At 33.7% G+C, this 23,136-nt stretch overlaps 1 protein-coding gene and 1 long non-coding RNA gene across 2 annotated transcripts; one reads left to right on the top strand and one right to left on the bottom strand.

Annotated features, from left to right (window-relative positions):
- Positions 1 to 1,141: 1,141 nt before the first annotated feature.
- Positions 1,142 to 2,431, top strand: LOC138322077 (uncharacterized). Its single transcript, XM_069266132.1, has one exon. The coding sequence runs from the start codon at positions 1,142 to 1,144 to the stop codon at positions 2,429 to 2,431; it is 1,290 nt and encodes a 429-aa protein (XP_069122233.1).
- A 9,809-nt stretch (positions 2,432 to 12,240) lies between these two features.
- LOC138322388 (uncharacterized) lies at positions 12,241 to 13,409 on the bottom strand. The gene is made up of 3 exons (XR_011208378.1): positions 13,275 to 13,409; positions 12,522 to 12,603; positions 12,241 to 12,358 (listed from the first exon to the last, which is right to left on the bottom strand). It is a non-coding gene; the product is annotated as an uncharacterized lncRNA (long non-coding RNA).
- Between the last annotated feature and the right edge of the window lie 9,727 nt (positions 13,410 to 23,136).

Below are 23,136 nucleotides of genomic sequence, written 5' to 3'. Positions count from 1 at the left end.
CAACAAGCTCCTATTGATTCTTCAACAACGGAAAAACATCCTGGTCCAATTTTCGAATCCGTTACACAGATCATTCCGTGGTAATCTAAACTGAAAAGACAAATATAAATTCCGTGTATCATTAAAAATGATTTTCTACCCAGGAGATTTACAATGTTATATTGTATTTGCATAGTACAGAGTCATCTGCCCTTGCGGGTAGGTTTTGACGTCATGTGTTTCCGTTTGTTACGTCATACTTTTTAGAGGAAACGACGTGGAATTCACACGCAAATAGTGACGTCACAATGGATACCTACCCACAAAGAGGCAACTCTGTACTCTGTAATATACAAAGGCGGAATATACAACAGCATATACACAATGGTACATATAATAGGTGACAATAAGCGCGTAATATTTGGACCAAACTGACATTAAAAGTTGTCTTTCAAAGGAAGAGGTAACATAAATACTATAATTAAATCGTAGGGCACTATAAATTTACTATTACATAAATGACGCTCTGTACTGAGAACGTGATGACACAGGTAAGTTATCTTCTAGGACAGATGCGAGGACTACATCTGTCAAATTTTTATTTCATAATAGTTCAGTACCTCTGGTTTATATTCCGGTTTTTTTTTCGAAGAAAGTTCATATTTGTAAAAGTGTTATGCTTTTAGTGATATTTTGATCATTTATGCTTATGCAAATGTTGATTTGTGTTCAAATATCGGTTAGAAATATCTTTAACTTCGCGCATGAATACCTAGTTTTGCTGATACTGACATACAAATTTGTACATCATTAAGAATGAAAAAATATATTGTCAGAGGCACCTATAAATGCTGAAGCAACAGAACTAAGTTGTAAAATATACTTTTATCGGAACTGAAAAATCAAATAACACAAAACAAACAAATTTCAAAAAAATATATTTTATTGTGGTAGGTAACACTTTCTCATAATATTGTAGATGACGTTTTGTTTCATTCGCCTGTTATTTATTTTATTTTCATTTTGATTTCATTTTTATTATTATCATTATCACTTTGCTCGTTTATGTCTGAAAACTTACAAATTATCGCACTCGAGGCTCTTTTGAAATAGCTGTCTTTTAACATGGAGATTTTTTTGACAGGTTGTTGTTTCTATGAAAATGGTCAATTTCACAAACACGTTAGCAGCTGGTGTGAAAATCAACATAGACACACGAATTTTATTGGCGATCCAAATATTATTATTTTGTATCTCCGTTATTGCGTTTGCGGAACATTTTGCAATAATTTTAATTGTATTTGGAAACAAATCATTAAGAAAGAAGCCGTTTGTGGTGTCCATTCTCCTGTTAAGTTGTAGCGACATCCTATCGAGTCTATCCATGCTTCTGATTTCCTTGATCGGCTTGGCATCATTACGACAAACTTGGATATGTGGATTGACATATTTCCTGCTTCAACTTGGAATGGTGACATCGCTTGTCAATACTTTGACCATCTGTATAGAACGATACCTCAGTACAAAACCTACACCAAGTCAGGCATTCTCGCTACGGAAACGAGAGATAATTACATTTGGTAGCATGGGAATGTGTTCTGTGGTTTTCGGAATACCGTACCTGTTTACAGTGAAAAAGGAAAAGATAGAGTCATGTGCAGTGGCATCCCTGTTTGGGGAAAACATGCCGTTTGCAACAGCTCCAGTAAAATCCATTATCCTCCTGATATGGGTATCTACGATTGTGGTTTATGGCATCACAGCCAAGAACTTTAAAAAGATTATGAATAGAACAAATTTCTTAAAAAGAAGCCATCCCAAGACAAAGCTCATGGATTGTAAAGACATGAAGGCGACAAGCTCCAAATCATCTGATTTAGAACCAGTGGTTTGGTTAGCCTCCACCAAAGTAAATAATAAACAAAACAACCTAATCAACGTGAAAGAAGTAAATGAGTGTCGAGGTAATAAGATAAACAACTGGCTACCTAAACGGAACATGTTATCCAGTGAAAGACATACCCACAGCAAACCTCGTGTTCAATTTATTGCCGAACCGGGAACCTCTAGACAAACAGAGGATACCATCGATATTAGTCCGATAAAGATCATATCACTCCAGCAGAACATTCACGGCATTTCGCCCGAGGGAGCCACCCATTTACCCGCTGGCACCAGGTCAGTTAAGCTAGGCAAATGTGGGAAGTCGGATTCCATCGCACAATCGCAGGCGAAAGAGGCCTTTAGGATCGTCTCTGTGATATTTATAGTATTCGTGTTATCGATGACTGCACAAAGCGTCGTGGGATTTCTGATGATATTTCTCCCCATGTCAGACACTGTATTGTTTGCCTGTGGAATGTTAGCCTCCACCACTGTTCTAACAAACTCAGTCATGTATGCTTTCCTACTAAAAGACTTCAGAAAAGTCCTCAGATGTAAAAAGCTTTGATGAAAAATGACATAAAATTGTTGTTTATCTCGTTTGAATGTATAAGAATATGTATAAATATGGTAAATATCTCGTTTGAATGTCTAACAGTATGTATAAATATGGTAAAGATCTCGTTTGAATGTCTAACAGTATGTATAGATATGGTAAAGATCTCGTTTGAATGTCTAACAGTATGTATAGATATGGTAAAGATCTCGTTTAAATGTCTAACAGTATGTATAAATATGGTAAAGATCTCGTTTGAATGTCGAACAGTATGTATAAATATGGTAAAGATCTCGTTTGAATGTCGAACAGTATGTATAGATATGGTAAAGATCTCGTTTGAATGTCTAACGGTATGTATAGATATGGTAAAGATCTCGTTTGAATGTCTAACAGTATGTATAAATATGGTAAAGATCTCGTTTGAATGTCTAACAGTATGTATAGATATGGTAAAGATCTCGTTTGAATGTCTAACAGTATGTATAGATATGGTAAAGATCTCGTTTGAATGTCTAACAGTATGTATAAATATGGTAAAGATCTCGTTTGAATGTCTAACAGTATGTATAAATATGGTAAAGATCTCGTTTGAATGTCTAACAGTATGTATAGATATGGTAAAGATCTCGTTTGAATGTCTAACGTTGTATAGAATGTCAACAGTGAATGTCACAGTATAGATATGGTAAAGATCTATGTCGAGTACAACAAGCGACATTAGTAGGTTCTCAAATATGAAGCCTCATTTTCGCAAGAGAATATTTTCATTATGTCGACAGCAAGTCTCATCTACAGTGACTTTCGGGTGATGACGTCATTATTTTGACGTTTACAACATTTCCCTGATTATGGCGCGGTGCAAATGCTTCTAAAATTAGAAATGTCACCATTGTTCATAACTATGAGAGAAAAATGCAAGATACTTAATCATAAACCTGGCAGATATTTCAATCGTCGTAAAAAAATCGCCGTCAAAAACATGGCAAGTCTTGCATTGATCGCCGAAACTCTTTCTTTGGTGTTCAGATGATAAATCCGTGTTAGATTGTATTGTTGTCCTATAGTTGACAGAGTTATCTGTTGATTCTACAGAAAAGATAAATTTTGTCTTTCTGAGGGGTACAGTTAACACAACTCAAGCAAATTGGCCATGGCGTCACCACTTTCGACGCATTACGACCTTTCTATGATCATGTATGTACTATCGTGCAGTTGTTCTAGTCGCGAAACATTTAAACTGCGAAAATAACGGTTATATGGTAATGGTATGTAAATATATTTCTCAACAAATGCTATTTATCTGTATAGTATAGAAGACAAATAATCATACATGTATTTGTCAGGTTAAAAGGGATATCTCAACCCTGTGTAGTATTTAAGACAAATAATCATACATGTATTTGTCAGGTTAAAAGGGATATTTCAACTCTGTGTAGTATAGAAGTTAAATAATTATACATATGTCTGTCAGATTAAAAGCGATATCTCAACCCTGTAGCCTATTTGTAATTAAAGGTCAATTATAATGTTGCGAAATACAAGACAATCGTTGATTAATTGATGCTATCCTCAGTTTAAACACATGCAATGAACCGCTTTAGATGGATTTGGTATATCCAACAATCGTCAGAAGAGAAACTTTTCGTACTAGTGTGTATATGTTTTTTATTGATTTACAATAAAATATATTTGTAGTTTGTGATGACCGTATATAGCTTTATCACGCTATGTAAAATTCTAATATCGATGTTTTGTAAATAATACTGTAAATCGTGATACATTGTATGTTACTCCATTGAATTACCGTCAATCTCATTGAACAAATCATTCGTTGGTGACTCATCCATATGAAGTTGTAACAGTTGTATGACACACAAGACATATCACACGGTAGTACTTACTGCTTCAATTGTAAATTCTTTTCAATTTAGTGTATAGTACAAGTATTGTAGTTATTTCATGTGTATTAATCAACTACATTTGTGGTAATAAAACCTCTGAAATCAAGTGCTACATTGGTTTTTATGTTTTTCTTTTAAATTTCTCACAAAGTATTTTCTGATACTTTGGCTTTCCTCTACCACCCTGGCTGTTATTATGTCATTAAACTGATAAAACAAAACATCACCAAAGAAATGAAAAGTTGCTATGTTTACAGTGGAGATTAGTTTCGCTGTCTGGCGCAGTGATGGTTAATTAAAATGTGGTAATTATGACGACGACAGAAAACAACGGACGTCCGGCGTTATAAATTAACACTTGATTTTTTACTCTAATTGTTCAGAAGGTTACAAGTGTAATATTAACGGTAACCGCATAACTTTTAAATCTCTACAAAATGATCACTCTCGTTTTTATATTCTTGAAAAAATAACAGCTGTTTCGGAAAGGAAATGGACAAGATGTTTACCTTAACTTCCACCTTAAAAACCAGTGTTCCCTTCATCATCATTACGGTCAGGGAACGAGAATGTGGCGGTACTGTATAGTCTAGGCAAATAGAGTTGTGGCAGCTCAGATGAGTGGTTGACAAGGTCGTATCGCCCAGTAAAGCATTTAATTTATGTTCATTCACCTGAGTGATTTCCATTTACCATTTCATTTCTAAGATAGGTCTATCATTAAGTTATAAATATAACTTTCACCCCTGTATATATAATATTACTTACCATTACCAAAATGACACATATATAGCATTAAATGCAAGTGTATTTTGCTTAAATGGCCACGGAACCACTTAGAATGAATATGTATACATGTACGTGTTCTTTTATAATATATCTCTTGATTAATTAGTGCGTGGGTTCTTAGCAAGGTATCGTTTGAATATCAAATAAAGTAGGTTTCATTAAATATAGAGTACGATCCATCCCTTTAATTAGTAAACACTAGAAATACACATACCTGCAAATCGGACAAATATGTCTTTTATACCTATTTATTAAAAACGACACGTATCACGATAATGAGAACTAAATGTTTCAACTATGCATAAATGATGTGGGTGAAACTGTACTTCTCGACATTTATTATAAAAAAAGTCTCAAAGTGTAGGCTAAAAGAGTTTGTTCGTGCAGAGTGACCACTCGATATTCAAAAAAGTAAAGATCAATTCTATATGATATAGCTTTTTCTCCACCGCCGTGGAAAACGAAGAAACTGATTATGAAACGCCAAACGGAGTGACTGTAAATGATGTTAATTGTAACAATGGAAAACAATGGAAAGCTCATATCCTGTAAATCCAATCGATGAAAAGTAAAATCGGTAAAAAGTCCACCATAAAAGTAGAAAGTCTCAAATACTCTAAAGGTTTCTAGTATTTCTATATTCTTTATATTTGGTTCATCAAGTAACAATGTGATATGTATCTTCTGTCAAAGTTTCAAAGATTATTTTTTTAGATATTCAAATTTGTCAATTTTACAGTTTTATGTACATTATGTACAAATTCGTCCGAAGTAAATTGATATCATAAACAAATATTTATATCACTACCTTTTCAGGATAAATGCTTTCTCTCCCTTCATAATTGACTATTGGCGATAACTAATCAAAATGGTAGAAAACTTAATAATGCATTGCAAAATGAATAGGTCCCTTATGCATAATGAAAAAGCTGCATAATTGTTTTTCTAACATCATATTAAGCAAAGACCATCGTGAATTCCCGAATTAACAGAACTTGAGAAAAATAGAGTTAACAATAAAAAATCTTTTTTGAATCTGGAGGCTGGTAATTAACAAGCTACTATTTTGACTGACGGACGATACCAATATACAGACTTTTCATTTCAAGTTCCTGCAAAGAAATCTATACAAATACAAGGCTTACTAAAATGAAAATTGACATCTATTTTGGGAGTGTTCTTTTTTTTCTTTTTGGAAGTTTGCGTGTTAAAGTATAACTATATCTCTACAGGATATTGTTGTCATAGTTTACATTTCCTTAAACGTCAATTTCTGGAGTATGTTGATGCCGTAGTTTATATTTCCTTAAATTATATCTCTACTGGATATCGTTGCCATAGTTTATATTTCCTTAAACGTCAATTTCTGGAGTATGTTGATGCCGTAGTTTATATTTCCTTAAACGTTAATTTCTGCATGATAGTGATGCCATAGTTAATATTTCTGCAGGATAGTGATGTTATAGTTTACATTTCCTTAAACTTCTAAGGAAGATAAATATTTATAGCATATTTTGGCCACATTATGTCCGGTTGAACATTCACTATAACTTCATAGCCGGTCTTTATAGTAAATGAAAATCCAGATAAACTGAGGTGTTGGGTGTTAAGGATCCTAGAGCTGGGTTTATATATTCATTACAACTGGTTAAAGTGTTAGTGGGTAAAGGTGTAATAATACCCACTAAAAACAGTCCGAGCCATTAATATAAAATTTCTAACCGTATTGAAACATTTCCATAGTACTAATCGGCCATATCTCGGTTATCACAGAGTAAGGTGTCAACATGATGGTTGTGGGACAGGTTGCTAAGACATTGTATTCTTATTGCTATGTTGGTATGTAGGTCAATGGAGGAGGAAAGGTTCATAAATGAAGACTGCCAAAATGTCGCCATGTCTAGTTTTACAATGATGGAAAGAGCGGAGGACATTCGGAATATCATCATTTAGGATATTTCAGGGATATGTTTTAATAAACCGTGAAGTGAGATTCATAGATCCACAGAAAGTGATAGTTAGGAATCGTTGTGAAGTTAGTACGGGATAGACGCTGATAGAAAGTGTCGACTCCCCTTGAAAGAGTGAATACTATGGTAGCAAGGTGAGAGGGTTCCTGACCTTGGACAATTTGATGAAAGGAGGGGTATCACTTTGGGCCGTTTTACGGTCACTCATATCAGAGATTCAGATAGACTATATAAATCTCTTGTCATAAGTAATGATAAGTAAACTACATGTATTTGCATAAAGATATATTACGTACGGTCAGCTGTATATCATATGCTATTCACAACAAAGGTCGAAGGGTGAAAAGGTCGTAAGTTCTTTTCAAATATTAGATAATTAAGAAAAAAATTCAAGTGTAAACTGTTTTTAAAGATGGATCACCTCAGTAAACTATATCAAGGAGTGAGAAAGAAGCTTAAGTAACGACTTCAAAGATATGCATATGATATGTAAGGTGTGGTTGTTATCAATCAAAAGGTGTACAATGCCATCCCAGCCTAGCTGCCTCATCAGGCCCATATCAGATTGACTTTCCAAACACACTTCAATAACGTCAACTCAAGCTCGAATATACGTATAGATATGTTATTACTGATTTCAAAAGAAGGCGTGGATGGCCCCGCTAAACAATATCAAGATATTGGAGCGCGGGGGGGGGGGGGGGGGGGGAAGCTGAGATGTCATAATTAGACTTATAGAAAAAAAAGTAAGTAAACGAACGGAAATTAATACCTAATCAGTACCTCATTGCATAATTCAAATTAACTTATAAGCGTTATTATCAATATTTTTGGGGTTTATGAAGTCATAGACAGAAAACGGACGGACATTCTTTTTAATAGACGCGCAGATTGCCCCTTTGTTTTTTGTCTATGACTTCATAAACCAAAACTATAGTAAGAATACTGCTCAAATATAGTAACTGTAACGTAACATTACTATTTCCCACTTTACCGGCTTTTAAGCTGACAATACTAATTTTAATGTATGCATTGTGCGTTAAAAATGAGTGTCGTATCAAAGGAATATATACAAGTATAAGGAAAGATAACTGGTATGAGATTATTCTGATTTTATTTCATGTTATCCATATAAATATCAACGGATAATAGAATAACTTTGTTACTTTTGATTCACTTACGTAGATCTTTAATCTTAAAAAAAATGAAAGACAGTTTTAAGTCACTGATAGTTTTTTTCAAACTCGTGCTAAAACAAGACCCCATACATATTACATCTATGTTGGTGGTACACACCGGAATGTTCATAGAGAGAGCTGCTTTAACATTACGAGTCGTCTCCCTTACCATTTAACTTCAATGGTAACATATTTATTAGGATATTTTAGGAAAATTGATAGATGCAGGCTGGAAGCCTCTATATTCATATTATCAATATATACTCGTAAAAATAAATAAATGGTTAATTTCCAGTATATAAATACCAATAACTATGTTTCTTCAAAGGTAATGTTAAACCTTATTAAGAATAATAGTTTTCCAGCGTTTATCTAGGTTAATTTAAAGTAATACTAAACATATTACTTTAAAGTAATACTAAATACTTCACTGTATCTACATAATATGTCTATAATTTGTTGCAGTAAATTATTGTATACATAATAATTCTGTTGCTGTATAATTTTTTTTCTTAACTCTGAATTGCAACGCTTCTTAATGTTTTCTCAGAATGACCTCTCGTTCTACTACAAATGTCCATTTGGGACAAAAAACTCTCAATAACTCTGTAATCATATTTTTGAACTCGGTTTTAAAAGCATAGATAATGTGGCCATATAGTTTTCCGATGTTGTGAAGTAGGAAGTTTTAGTTTTTCTAGGCGTTCCTCATATGTAAGGTTTCTCAATCCCGGAATAAGCTTTAATAATTGATGCCCTTCTTTGCACGTTCTCAATCAGTTTGTTGTCTGCTACGTGATGTGGGCTCCACACATTTGCCGCATATTCCAGGTGTGGTCTGATGAAAGTTTTAAATAATAATTTGAATATCTTCGTATCAGTCCCACTGTACTGTTCGCTTTGTTTACACTGTTATACAGGCGAGTTTTGAAATTCATGTCCTTATCGATGGTGACTACAACGTTCTTTTCGTGGGTTACGTGTTCCAGTTCAATCCTCTCTCTCTCTCTCTCTCCTTCCTGTCCGTTCATGTAATAATGTCTTTTCTTGGAAGCTTTTTTTATAAAACATTACATTGTTGAAATTTGGAAAATAACCATTTTTCCAACCTTTTTTGTTTACTAAATAGTGAACAACACATATGATCTGGAATCTGTAGAATCATTGTCAACATGAAAATAGAGTCCCAAAGTGTTTGTCCATCATCCAAATATTTTAAGTAATGCCAAGATCGTATCTTTGTATTATGAAAAGTCGTTCTATTTCCAACAATATTACTGTGATGGTTCGTGAAGGCGCGGTTTAATTGGACCTAGACAGGTAACAGTAATATATATGTGTAATGTCAAGATACACTACTATAAAAGATTCTAATGTGTCTTCATTCAGATAGAGATTCATTTGTCAGAAACCTAATAATTACATTTCGTCTATATTTCTGTTGACCTATGTTTTTGTCAATAAAACCTTTGGAGAAGTCTGCAAATTGACATTTTCAGTGTCATATGGAGGAAGTCTACTCTGGGTAGAAGACCTAGCCTTTGTCTCAATTCAAGATCATTCCGTTGGGGCTACATGTAAACATTGTACAGTCCATCCAATGTCATCTCGAAACATCTTGAACCTGATCAACTATGGAAACTGAGCCCAAATATTTCGAAAAGTTATGTTGAAAATGGAATATACGTGATGTATCGTCATACTGCAGCAAAAGCTTGCAAACAATTTTTATAACCATACTAATTTAATAGATATTCATGTCAATGCTTATAATTAATTTTCTAGACTAGTAGATAATATAAATATGTTTCAATGGACGATTCCATTGATTTTTCGAGGAATTCTTTTTTCACAAATCAATACGCAACGTCAATATCTCTATTGTCAAATCACGACAACGGAGGATTTTCGCGCCATTTTCGGATTCCATATTTTATCAAGCAATTACCGCACATACTGATGGTTAACTACTATTGGATAATCTTGTGCTTCATCCTTCAATACGAAGAGCTATATAGGATTACGTGAATTTTTTACATCTGACAACGAACTTTAACAATACAATAATGTACATTTTGACCTGAGGTTCTTCGAAAATCAAATATAGATTGTTGTAGTTATGTGAGAAAAAGAGTCGTAAATATGAGAGTCTATGAAATTCGTCCTTAACTTTTCAAGGTCAAAGGCTTGCACAAAGCTTCTTAGACTCGTTTCATAAAATCTAAACAACTATCCTTTCGTTAATTTTCATTTACCCCCGAAGATGGCACCTGGGACAATTACTCGAAGAGATCGATAATAATATTTATTAATGATAGTAATATGTTTTACACAATTATTTAAACCTTTATTACACACCTGGTCTTTAGAGTTCAACGTATGAATTTAATAATTCCTATTATAGAGATTTATATCCGCCAATCTAGTTAAAATACAGATCCGTATAACCACTACGTTTAATTAGGATCAGTATTTTAAACAGATTGTTAGATCGACACACTAGTAACCACCTCTGTCTGTCAGAATCGCTGGTTACCACAGTACATTGCGGGGTAAATATCCGTACATATCGCAGAAATAAATACTGATTGAATACATCTAATGATAGTTTAGTATTAATAAAGCATAGTGTAACACGAAATCCTGTTGCATAAATTCGATCGATATTTTAAGCTTCATTATTGCCACCGATTCCTCCACTCACAATCAGAAAATGAGCAGAAGAAGAAAGTTTGATATGACTTGCAATATACATTTTTAATTATTGTTAATGTGTCATAATGATTTTCTTTCACCTCCTTGTGCACAGGATCAAACCCACCTACTTTGGTATCCTTGTTAGCTAATGTAAGCTTATCGTATGCACCTGTACGATCTGATTCCGAGATATGCGATGGCATAGATTGTTTTGGTGCTTCAATTGGTTTCTTTAAATCATGAATTCTGTCATATACTACCGCCCCTTTATGATCAAGTTTGGCGAATATATCATACTGTCCTTCCTGATGGTGTAAACGTGTGTGGGAGTACCCCTCCCTGGCTGTTTGTGTGTGGGAGTACCCCTCCCTGGCTGTTTGTGGGTGGGAATAACCCTCCCTGGCTGTTTGTGGAACCTTCCGACACTTTCTTGGAACAAACATCAATAATGCTGTTATTGTCTTAACAAATCATTATTTCTGAATTTTCAATCATTTGTTTCTACCTGTAATTATTTTTCTTAAATCAATCTCTATTTTCTATTTTCAAACTATACCTTTGGCCAAGGAAACATATTTGTATTGGTTTAAACAATTTGTTTGATTCTGGATATTTTCATTTTTATGAAATTAAATCATTAAGTAAACGAAATATAATTGAACACAATATTTCGTTAAAGTTGTATGGTCTATCACTTTCGCTCTTGTTGTCATAGTGAAAACTCTGTAAGTGTTATACACATTTTTCTCCGTCTGTCCGAGGTTTAAACTTTCTACTTTTACCACTTTTTATAAAGTTGCAGCACTGGAAGTATTTTTAATTATATAAACGTAAGATATCTTTTTAACGTGTACACGTTTAAAATAGCTCGGAAATATCCGAACTGTTCCGATCTATTCCGATCTGTATCGGTATTGCCGATATTGAGCACGTGATACGGCTCGGGAGGTTCCGATCTATACGGGTATCGCCGATGTCGGTCACGTGATACAACTGGTTTTCCGATATTACCCGAAAGTTGAAAACATGGCGATGACTGTGGCGGATCTTTCAAAACGTGTGATATTTCATGCGACATTTACAGCTATGTCAATAGTATATTGGTGTTTTCATGGATCTGAACCTTAATATATAAGCATTCATATTCACACATTGTATGTTTCATGAGAGTTTGTGATGGTGAAATTTATAACAAAAAAACCCTTTAAATTCGAATATAGATGAATTAAATAAAAAAGAGTCAATGTGATCGATACAATCTAGCTTCACAGAAATGAGTTTTTACCTTTTGCCGTTTGTTTTGTTCTATTGGGGTCTAGATCTCCTGATTTCACGGAGTCGTACACGTTAATGGCTCTCAGAGTGTCTCCCGGGTAGGAGCCATCATTGTGTTTACCTATACTGTAAGGAGTCAATTTAGATTAATTCTTAAGTTGTATGTTGCAAATGATAATCGTACCAGTTGATATTGTTTATAAACAAAACTGAAACAATTGTAATGACAATCTTTTTTCACTACAACACAGCCAACAACACGTTCATTTACAGCGAACACATAACCTACCGTCGTATGATATAGATGACGACTGCAATGATACCACCAACCACAATCAAAGCACCAACAGCCCCAACTATGGCCCATAAAGCTTAAATACAAATATGCAATCTTTACAAAGGCATTATAACATTTTAGGGTGTAATAGAATCAGTTTGTCCTTGTTAAGTTGTTTAATCTGCCGGTATGTAGTATGGTAATAAAAAAATGTGTAACATTGTAAAAATCTAATTCGATAAGCGAATGACAATCAACATTGTCGTAGTTCAGTTATACATTATTTTGTTTCCAAACAACGACTCTGGTAGAAGTTGTGCAAAGATCATTAAAGAGCAAACGTACTAATAGTTTTAGAAAATAGAATTATATACGTTATTAAGAATATCCTTTGCAGAACACGTTAAGATAAAGTAATGTTTTGTATTTGAGTGAAAATTTACATCGAATATGAAGTGAACGGACGCAAGAATAAATTAGCTTTAAACGAAAATTCCTTACATGAAATTTGTATTACGTGTTCGTTATATTCGAGTTTAATTCTAATACTTTAAGAAAGCCAGCCAGATTCATCAACAGAATATGCCCCTTGTTAATGCACAGAAATGACAAAAAATACGATAATTATGGGTAAATCCAATTAATCTACAAATCGCAAAAGTAAATGAATAACATCTTTGACACGTGTATATGCTATACAGTAGCGCATGTCTTCCACTAGCGGCCAGACAATCTAAACGTACCATTAATATCAGATCTTCCTACCTGGAAAACTTTCGCTGGAGTGAAATGTATCCAAATGCTCGAAAATATTGCATCCATTGTTAACAGGCCCAAACTCTGTAACCAAATAAGGGAGAAATAGATACATTGTGACAAGAATATGATATATACATAATTGTCTTTATAGAAAGTAATCTGGAAGGAAAAATATTCTTATTTGAGCTTTAGGTAGTTATTTGTTGTTCTCTTTATAAATTGACATTATTTCGTTTTTGCATACAACATAAATCTTAACATCAAAATAAATACATCTTCGGTCCAAGTTTAAATCGTTCTGACGTTTATTTACAGTCTCACCTGGTACATTTTCGTACATAGGCCACAGTTTCTGCTGTTTCAATATCTAAACATACACTTAACAGTCATGTTAATCATCTGAACTCTTGTTAAAAGAGAAACCAAATATAGCAAACGATATTAAAAAAGATGGATGCGCCCACAAACACGTGCTGTGTCTATTCCAACAGTCTCGGTGGTTAATAAGATGTCCGCCTTATCCCATTACGTCTTGTGGAAACAATGAACTACTACCGCTTTGAGTGATGACACATTTATGGTACCGCAGCAAATTAGGCGAGGAGAGGTACAGCTAGGACCAAATATGAAGAAATACTGCAAATCATTTTCTGTTCCCTGTTAATAAATTCCATGGCCGTTCACCTTCATGATTAAGAGTCATGTCGCGGCGATTATGTTTGTCTTTACTTCACTACAAAATATACCAAATTGGTATCAAGAGAAAATAAGTTGTTTTACAACATATTTATGTTAAAACTATACATAATAATAAGATAGCATACCTTTCTTTATACAGACGAATGGTAGGTGTAAATGACAGGTAAAATGCGTGACGCGCATAACATTGCCACGTACTATCTGTACGGAGGAACACTTGGTCATATCCGCAGCAGCATCTGTAATATAATATCACAAACAAGCGAAGGAATGTCTACATTAAGGTACATCATCTCGCAGTAGTTAACTCTGAATTTGACGATGTTTTCTTAGATTACTTCGTGTAGATGAAAGTGTTAGTAATGAGTGATACATTAGGTGACAGATACATATTTCCTGAATACAGTAGTGTATAGTTTCTAAAACGTTATTTGAAATAAAAGTGGATTTTAGGCCATTAAAGTAGAGTGGGTGTGTATTTCCACGTGGCGGAGTTGCTAGCCTTTTGTTATAGAGTTAAAGATGCTCCACCACAGAGCATAAATGATATTCATCTTTTAAACAATAATTGATGTTTAATCGTGTATATTTATGTCTAATTAACACAAAAAAAATAATATACGATTATTTATTTTGCCTTTGGTTTACTTAGGATATAGTGCCACGGAATTTTTTCGGGTTGCAGTTTTTTTTTTGTATTTTTAACTTGAAGTACAATTAGAAATTCAAACTTTTCAACGGTTGTAATGGTGTTAAGTAAGTAACTTTTGTAACTGAAGAAACATGCTTAATCGTCTGCTTCTGTTTTTCATACTGAAAAGATCTTTTCGTCAGCGGTGGAGCATCTTTAATCAATAGCCCTATACCGTATTACCTGTTACAGCAACATCTTTATATATAATCTGCTAGCGCCTGTGATGCATACATGGATAAGATTTTTCCAATAAACAGAAATTGGCTACAGGTTATGTTAGATACATAAACAAAACATGTTTTAGTAGATATAACTTACAGTATATGAGCTAATTTTGCGCGAATATTTATGATCATTTATTTATAAAAGTATCATATATATATTCTTAATCTCAGTTTGCGAAATTGACATAAATTACCAACCCCAAACAGTACCACTTGTGATGTATCTTTATCTTTATAAAGTATAAGTACCTTTTATTTAGAAACTAATAGTAATATTGATATGAGATACAACAACCTTGAGAGATGTGAGATCCACAACCTCCATGGAGAGATGTGAGATACAACAACCTGGAGAGATGTGAGATACAACAACTTGGAAAGATGTGAGACACAACAACCTGGAGAGATGTGAGATACAACAACTTGGAAAGATGTGAGACACAACAACCTGGAGAGATGTGAGATGCAACAACTTGGAAAATAAGCTCAACTTAATTTACTGTCATTTCAATATCTACTTACATAGCAGATTGACAATGCCCAAGTGAAATACTGCCGTGTTGTTGAAGCAGTTTTTGAATATCTGTTCAAAGTGATTTTCGTCAGCTACGTAGGAAGACCTTGCAAAACAGTAGTCTCTAGCTTCGTAAAACGTCATTGACATAGCGTACGTGGTAACAGAAACGGCCCCGTCTGTAATTTAATAAAAAAAAATAACAACACACCGTGGTCAATAGAATAATGCAGTGTGTTGATACAACTGATCACTGGTATACACACACTGTATTTGTTTGTATGGGAGTAATAAGGACAATGCAGGACATGTACATTTACTTGAAATAAACATTTTAATCTGATAGCGTTTATAAAAAAACATTTACGACTGTTCATTATTCAGTTTTTATAGTCTACAAGTAAAAATTACATTGACACACTTTCATATCATAATAGAAAATAGAAGTAAATATTGATTTATAATTCCTATGACTTACAATAGCATGCGTTGTCCAAATATATTCCGTCGTGGCTACACAGACAACGCGAATCGCTCTTTGTGACCTCGACGCAACTAAAGATGTCTAAACAAGAAGAGGAGCCTACCTTCTGGGTGCACGGAGCATTATATGTCCCTGTGAATATTGTTGATAGAACATATATTTTATTTTGAGTGGTTTTACTTCATGAACGACGATTTAAGTAACTGTTCTGTATGTCAGATTCAAGGTAATGTATATATACCAACAGAATCTAATATACATAGAAGGACATTTATTTGAAATATGTTGTTTGATATCACGTGATAACCTTTACCATGGAATAATACGTAACAAAAACAATTTTGAAGTATTTTAAATAATTGCTAGTAATGTAATGTACAACAAACAAAGTATATTAAATATAGGGCAGATCACTGTGTTTTGATTTCATTCATTTAGTTCATCATATTTATGCTTTGTTTGTTTGTTTTTCTTGTTTTTTTTGTTTTTTGTTGTTGTTGTTGTTGCTGTTGTTGTTTAAACAGAAAATGACAAACAAACAAAAAACAAAAAACCCCAATCACATTTAAGTACAAGTCTCTGACGACTCAAAACTCAATACCAAATAAAAAAATTAACGTAAATATGGACGTCTACACGTATTATTAAAACGTGTATTTAAATATCGTACCTTCGTAAACCACCGGTTTTGCTAAACAGTTTTGAGTAATTTCGTAACACATATCAGGTTTGTAAGACAGGTGGCCTCGGACTCTGGTCACATGACTGGTTAAAATAACCAGCTTTAAAAACAAAAACATATTTAAAGAAAACTTCAATTCTATTCTTAATAACTCTCTTACACAAAATATTTTTTTCATATGTTAATCCTTATCAATTCAATTTCTTTATAGTTTTTTTCTTGACCGCTATATTATTTGAAATCATTACGTATTAGCAAATCAGGGTATACGTTTTAAATAATGATGACATTTTCTTATGTTATACGATCATAATTATTTTCATGCCAATGAAATAATGAATTATATTTCTACTACAAAATAATTTAATCGTAAAATCTGTATGTTATACAAGGATTTACTTTATGTAATTAATTTAATATATTATAGAACCCATTGTTTGCCATCAGTAAACAACATTCCTAACTTGTCTTACTCATTGCCATTCGAACATTCCAGTATTCGCCTTGCTGACACAGACATAGAATATCTCCCAGGGCTGTTCCAGAACACTCTAACGACGTGAGACAGGACGATGGATCAGCAGGATCACACACACCTTTATATCCAGATTCTTCAAAACAAATCAAGCACTTTCACCAATCAAATCACAATCACTTTCACAAAACAAATCACAGGCACTTTTATAAAACAAAACCACAAACAAATTCACATAACAAAACCACAAACACTTTCACAAAACAAATCACAAACACTTTCACAAATAAATCACAAACACTTTCACAAAACAAAACTACAAACGCATTCACATAACAAAACCACAAACACTTTCACAAATAAATCACAAACACTTTCACAAATAAATCACAAACACTTTCACAAACAAAACTACAAACGCATTCACATAACAAAACCACAAACACTTTCACAAAACAAAACCACAAACACATTCATATAACAAAACCACAAACACTTTCACAAAACAAATCACAAACACTTTCACAAAACAAATCACAAACACTTTCACAAAACAAATCACAAACACTTTCACAAAACCACAAACACTTCCACGATCCTTGAAATCAACTCACACGATAACAGAGAGATAGAGGGCAAACATTCCTATAGATATACAGAGATATTTATTTTTGATTATTTCATTATATCTATTACATCAACCTTAATATGCAAGGTTTTTCCTAGATAAAATTAGGTGCCCTCGAGATAAATCAAAAGACTAATAACAAAAAGGTACATGTACTGTATGAACTCACAAAAACAGCTTAATCGGAGCTTGAGTACGAGATAGAACATCAATTATGTCTGTTATATAACTGAAATACATGTATGTAAAACTATACACACATATCGATGTTTGTTACAATAGACAGTATATGTTTAATAGTTAATACTAACTTAGATACGTACTTTTTATACATGTACCGATGTTAGCATTCCAGTACTGGGTGGAATCACAGATACAGACTGAGGCATAGCACACTAAATATGGAAGGCATGTATCACCTCCCAGTACACACATCTCATTATAACCGGACCCTGGGACAAAATATTCCCAATTAGACATATACAATGATATAAGTTGTAAGAACACACTTTATGTGACCAAGGCCATTGCGTTTACATTCGATTTGATGATGATTCGATGAGCAGTTTACTTGAACGTATTTTAATTCTTGACATTCTTCTTTCCACTCTTTCAACTGCATTTAGATCCATTATGGAACAATCGATTAAAATATAAAACTTTATTTACCAGATTTACTAAATACCATTTAGTGACTTTGAAAGAACACTTGCTTTATTTGTACATATTTTGACACATTATTCAAAAACACTTTTTCGGTAATAGAAATTAAAGATGGTACACCGCTGACGAATAGTATTTTTTCTCTATCAAAAGCAGCAGCAAATGAAGAATCCGTACTTTTCTTTAGTTACAATAGTTATTTACTTAACACCATTACCACCATTGAAAAGCTTCGTATATTAAAAATAATTAATTGCGTCCCGAAAAAAAATCCATGGCACTATGACCTATATGGAATGAAGTACTGACTGCGCATCCACAAAAAGCAAAACAAATTATTTTTATATTATTTTTGTTTTAATAAGAAATACATTGACACTTACACGAGGAAACATCAATTACTGTTCAAATGGTGCTCTGTCAGCTGTGGAGCATATTTAGATATAATATGTTATTTTAAACTGGTGACAGTCCTTAAATGAAACTCGCAAATATGAGTACATATGCACAATCATATGTGTGGGTTTTTCTGTTTTACAATTTTACAATAAATATGATCTTTTACCAATGCAATTAATATAATACTGATTTAGATACGTACTTGTTAAACATGAACTGCTGCTACCATCCCAGTAATGGGTGACATTACAGAGACAGACTGAGGTTGACCCGGAAGGAGTACACACAAAGTTGGTATCGCATGATTCACTTCCTAGTTCACAGGTCTCATTATAACCGGATACTGAGACAAAAAGTTCGGAGTTAGATACATAAGGTGTGAGAATATAACCAATGATATGTAAGTCACTGCACTTAAATAATATTTGGTTCTGACTTATCTAGTAGTTTACCCGAGCTTATTGTCGTCATGATACCCATTCTCGTGACACAGAGATCTATCATGTGTATTAGATCCAGCATGGAATCATCGAATATATCCTTATGTCAATGTTTTTCATAAATATGTCAAAATGACAGTAAATGTATTCTTGTTCTGAGTACATCTATTGGCACTTTATTCAAACACAATGGTTCGGAATTGGACAATTTAATTTGGAATTTTAAAACAATGTATTTCAATTGTCCTCTCAAAACAAAAATCCATTTACGCTGATCAGTTATATCAAAGAATGAAAGAATGGTAAAACTAGTTAATGGCATAGAAAACTAAAACAAATATAAAGTCATTATAACGAGTGGCATTAATGCATTTGTTTTTGGATTACATAATTCATTTCATAGAACTGAACATTAAATTGTGTTTGACAGAGGAGTCAAATAGACAAAAGAGGAGATATTTCAGCGATCCTCTTTTTAGGTCATCTGACGCGAAGGCCAGGATGACTAGCTTTCAAAGTCTTGAAAACTTTTGAACTTCTTCTCAAGTTGTACCAGTGCAATTTGGCTGAGACTTGCCTGGGATGATCCTCACATTGCCGCCACAGCATCTATCTTGAAAACACGTTTTGAACTTAAAGTTCTACCGGTGCGATTCCGCTGAAACTTGCCTGAAATGATCCTAACATGGTCCCGACAAAGTGTCGTTATTTTTCAAGTTGATCCGAAATCCAAGATTGTCGCGACAACCACCATCTTGAAAACACATATTAACTTATCCTTCAGTTCTTATGCGATTTAGCTGAAACTAACCTGAAATGATCCTGACATGGTCCTGACAAAGTGTTGTTATTTTGGGGTCGATCCGAAATCTAAGATGGCAGCCATGGCAGCCATGATAACATATCTTATTAATTTCCTATATTACTGTTGCCAACGTAGTCAGATGACTGTTAAGGTCCTCAGGCCGTTTGTTTAGAAGCTAGATTCGTTGATCTCCTGTTACATTGATTTAATTCCTTGAAAACGTAACTTTTCCTGATTTTTTCCTGTTACTTATGAGTTCTATATATACGTAACTGTTGTAAGGTGCACAATATGATTGCTTTGGTAGCCATGATCGTTAATGCGCTGACAAGAATTGTCAATACATTCCACAGACAAGATCAATGGTCAGTCTTTCTCAGCGCATCTCCATGCAATGCAATAAAATATGCAATGATCTCGTATTCAGAACATTACTTGGCATTACAAACAGGTGAGCGATACAGGCCCTCTGGGTCTCTTGTGTTTCCCACTTTTCTACAAAAAAAATTAAAAGTCGCGATTTTGATCTCAAACTGCGGTATTTGGAGGATAAACCTACCTCCCCATGACCTATAATACATTATAAAGAAGAATAACCAACCTCTCCCTTCATTACTATACGCACTGCTGACATTATCCAGAATGGCTTTGAACAACACAAATACTACCCAGTCCATTAGCTAATAATGTCTCACAGGATATTACAACAACACCACCCACATTATAACGTTATACACGTGCATAACACATATATATGTACCTGTGGTGTTTACTCTCTGATCGGAAGTAACCGTTCTAATGATTCTATGTAAAACTTCCGTTTTATGGGGGAAAGCATGAACATGACAAGTCAATCAATGTTATCTAGTGTATCAGAAAAAAACCAGGTTATAATTGGTATCCGTGATACATTATATTATACATTATGACAAACATTGAACTAGATAGTGGTTCTACTGTCACGTGTATTCTAGGCGGTGGTGGTCTATATCCGCATGTCTATCCACCTACCATATGGATTTGATCAAATGTCAGACCTATTGACATTCTGTAAGAAACATTGTCTTCTGTTTACATTTAAATTATCATCCAATTGATCTAAAAATGATGTCATATTTTGAAATGTCAGTTTGATTACCTGAAACAGTTTTGTTATGGTGAGAAAAAACACTATAAAGGCAAAAATAGACAGACCTAGACGAACTAATATCAATACTGCTATACAAGTTAATTTCAAAGAAGGAGGCAAAGTAAATATAAATGTGTACACATTGTTTAAACAACATTCATTTAATTATGCTCAAGTAAAAAAAGAAACAATAAAACAAATTCTGTATTCCATCCAAAAACAAATCATAACAAGAGGCCCAAGGCCGGTCGTTAACGGTTATCTAACTATTGGCACAACACAACACCTCAAAGAATATAGTAGTGGCATTCAATTAAGGCAATACTAAAAAAAACTTTTTTAACAGAACAAGTTCAGGTTCTGATATATTTGATGTATTAGACCATTAATGAAGATCCCTTCATCCACATCCATCATGTTACAAGTCCAATATCCAGAATCTAGGCCTCTTAGTTATTCACAAGAAAAACAGTTTAAAGATTTTAGCCTATTTGACCCATGTGACATTGAACGAAAGTCAAGGTCATTCATTTGAACAAACTTGGTAAACCTTTATTCCAGCATGCTTCAGGTCAAATATCAGTACCCTGGGCATTTCGGTTATTGAGAAGAAGTTTGAATGAAAGTTTACTAAAGGCGGACGGCGGACGACGACGGACGAAACACGATGACTATAGGTCATCCTGTCCCTTCGGGTCAGATGACCTAAAAACACTAATTTTTTCAAGGTTCTGTTACGTGATATGATAATAACAGAAATAAGAAACCAGCCACTAAACTCAAATACATCAGTTTTTAAATATTATTTTGAATATATATATTATATTTTTGCATGGGAATAAAGTGTTTGGTGATTAGGTGATTATGTCTATGTATTATATATAGAGGATCTTATATACGTAATGTGGTAATTATTAAACAATATTAAAAAGATGATATGCCACTCGCCCAAATATACATTTTATGTAGCCACAAGTGTAAGATTCTATTGATCGCATAACTAGTATTAATACAAATATAGGCAAAACCCCCAAAGTCCTATTCAAAATAATTAAATGTAATTAGATTGTATCCATTAACATAATTATGTACATATAGTGTTTGATATAACCAACAACCTTGTCCCATCCATCACGTCATTGTCACTTTTCTGTCATTCCAAATCCTGCCTTTGAAAGAAATCTTCTTTTCTATTCTACATAGGCAATATATCTTCACGTGAAGTTCATGTCAATAACATTGCCTGTGTAAAACGATCCCACAGTGGAACTCTTCACTTCTCTTCTGTAATGCGAATGAAGAAAATAATCCCTCAAAACGCAGAGGTATGCTCTTAGCGTTTGATAGCAATGATACATGTATACTTTTAATTCCACATTTTAACAAAAACGTTTAGAAATTATTACTTATTTGAATCGATGAAAACATAATATAATATACGTACTCCCCGTACACATCCCGCTGTTAATAATCCAGTACTGGCTCTCGTGACAGACACAGGTAGTAGCTCCTCCAGCATGTTGACATATCAAATTGGCCTCACACCGAATACCTCCAGTTGCACAAGTCTCGTTGTATCCAATCGCTGAGTCACGTACAAAATGTACATAATTAGATTCAATATTAATTAATGGGTCTGGGTATATTTTTCTTAGTAGCTTAATTTTAATGTCTTAGCATTCATTATTTTGGGTCAAAGAAGTAATATCAACATGATTTTTCAGATGACACGGGATCCAATCAAACGTAACTCTGTTGGATACGAATTACTTCAAATGGTAAATATGGGACAAGGAAGTAATTCCAACCGTATTGACAAAACAAAATTGTCAAATTTTCGAGGCGATCTGCCTCTTTATCAAGACATACAAAACGAACACGGATACATCATAGGTTACGAACGGTAATGCGGGACAAAGTAGACAAATATTAAACGTTTGTCCCGCATTACTGTTCGTATCCTATTTTGTTTTGTCCACACGGTTGGAATTACTTCCTTGTCCCACATTTATTATTTTTAAACATTGGCAAA

This window comes from Argopecten irradians, chromosome 4 (genome assembly GCF_041381155.1).
Source record: "Argopecten irradians isolate NY chromosome 4, Ai_NY, whole genome shotgun sequence".
NCBI classification, from domain to species: Eukaryota; Metazoa; Mollusca; class Bivalvia; order Pectinida; family Pectinidae; genus Argopecten; species Argopecten irradians.
This window is presented reverse-complemented; position numbering and strand designations above follow the sequence as displayed.

Bases quoted from the DNA above. Each gene is read 5' to 3' on its own strand.
- LOC138322077 (XM_069266132.1), top strand. From the start codon at position 1,142: ATGGTCAATTTCACAAACACGTTAGCAGCTGGTGTGAAAATCAACATA.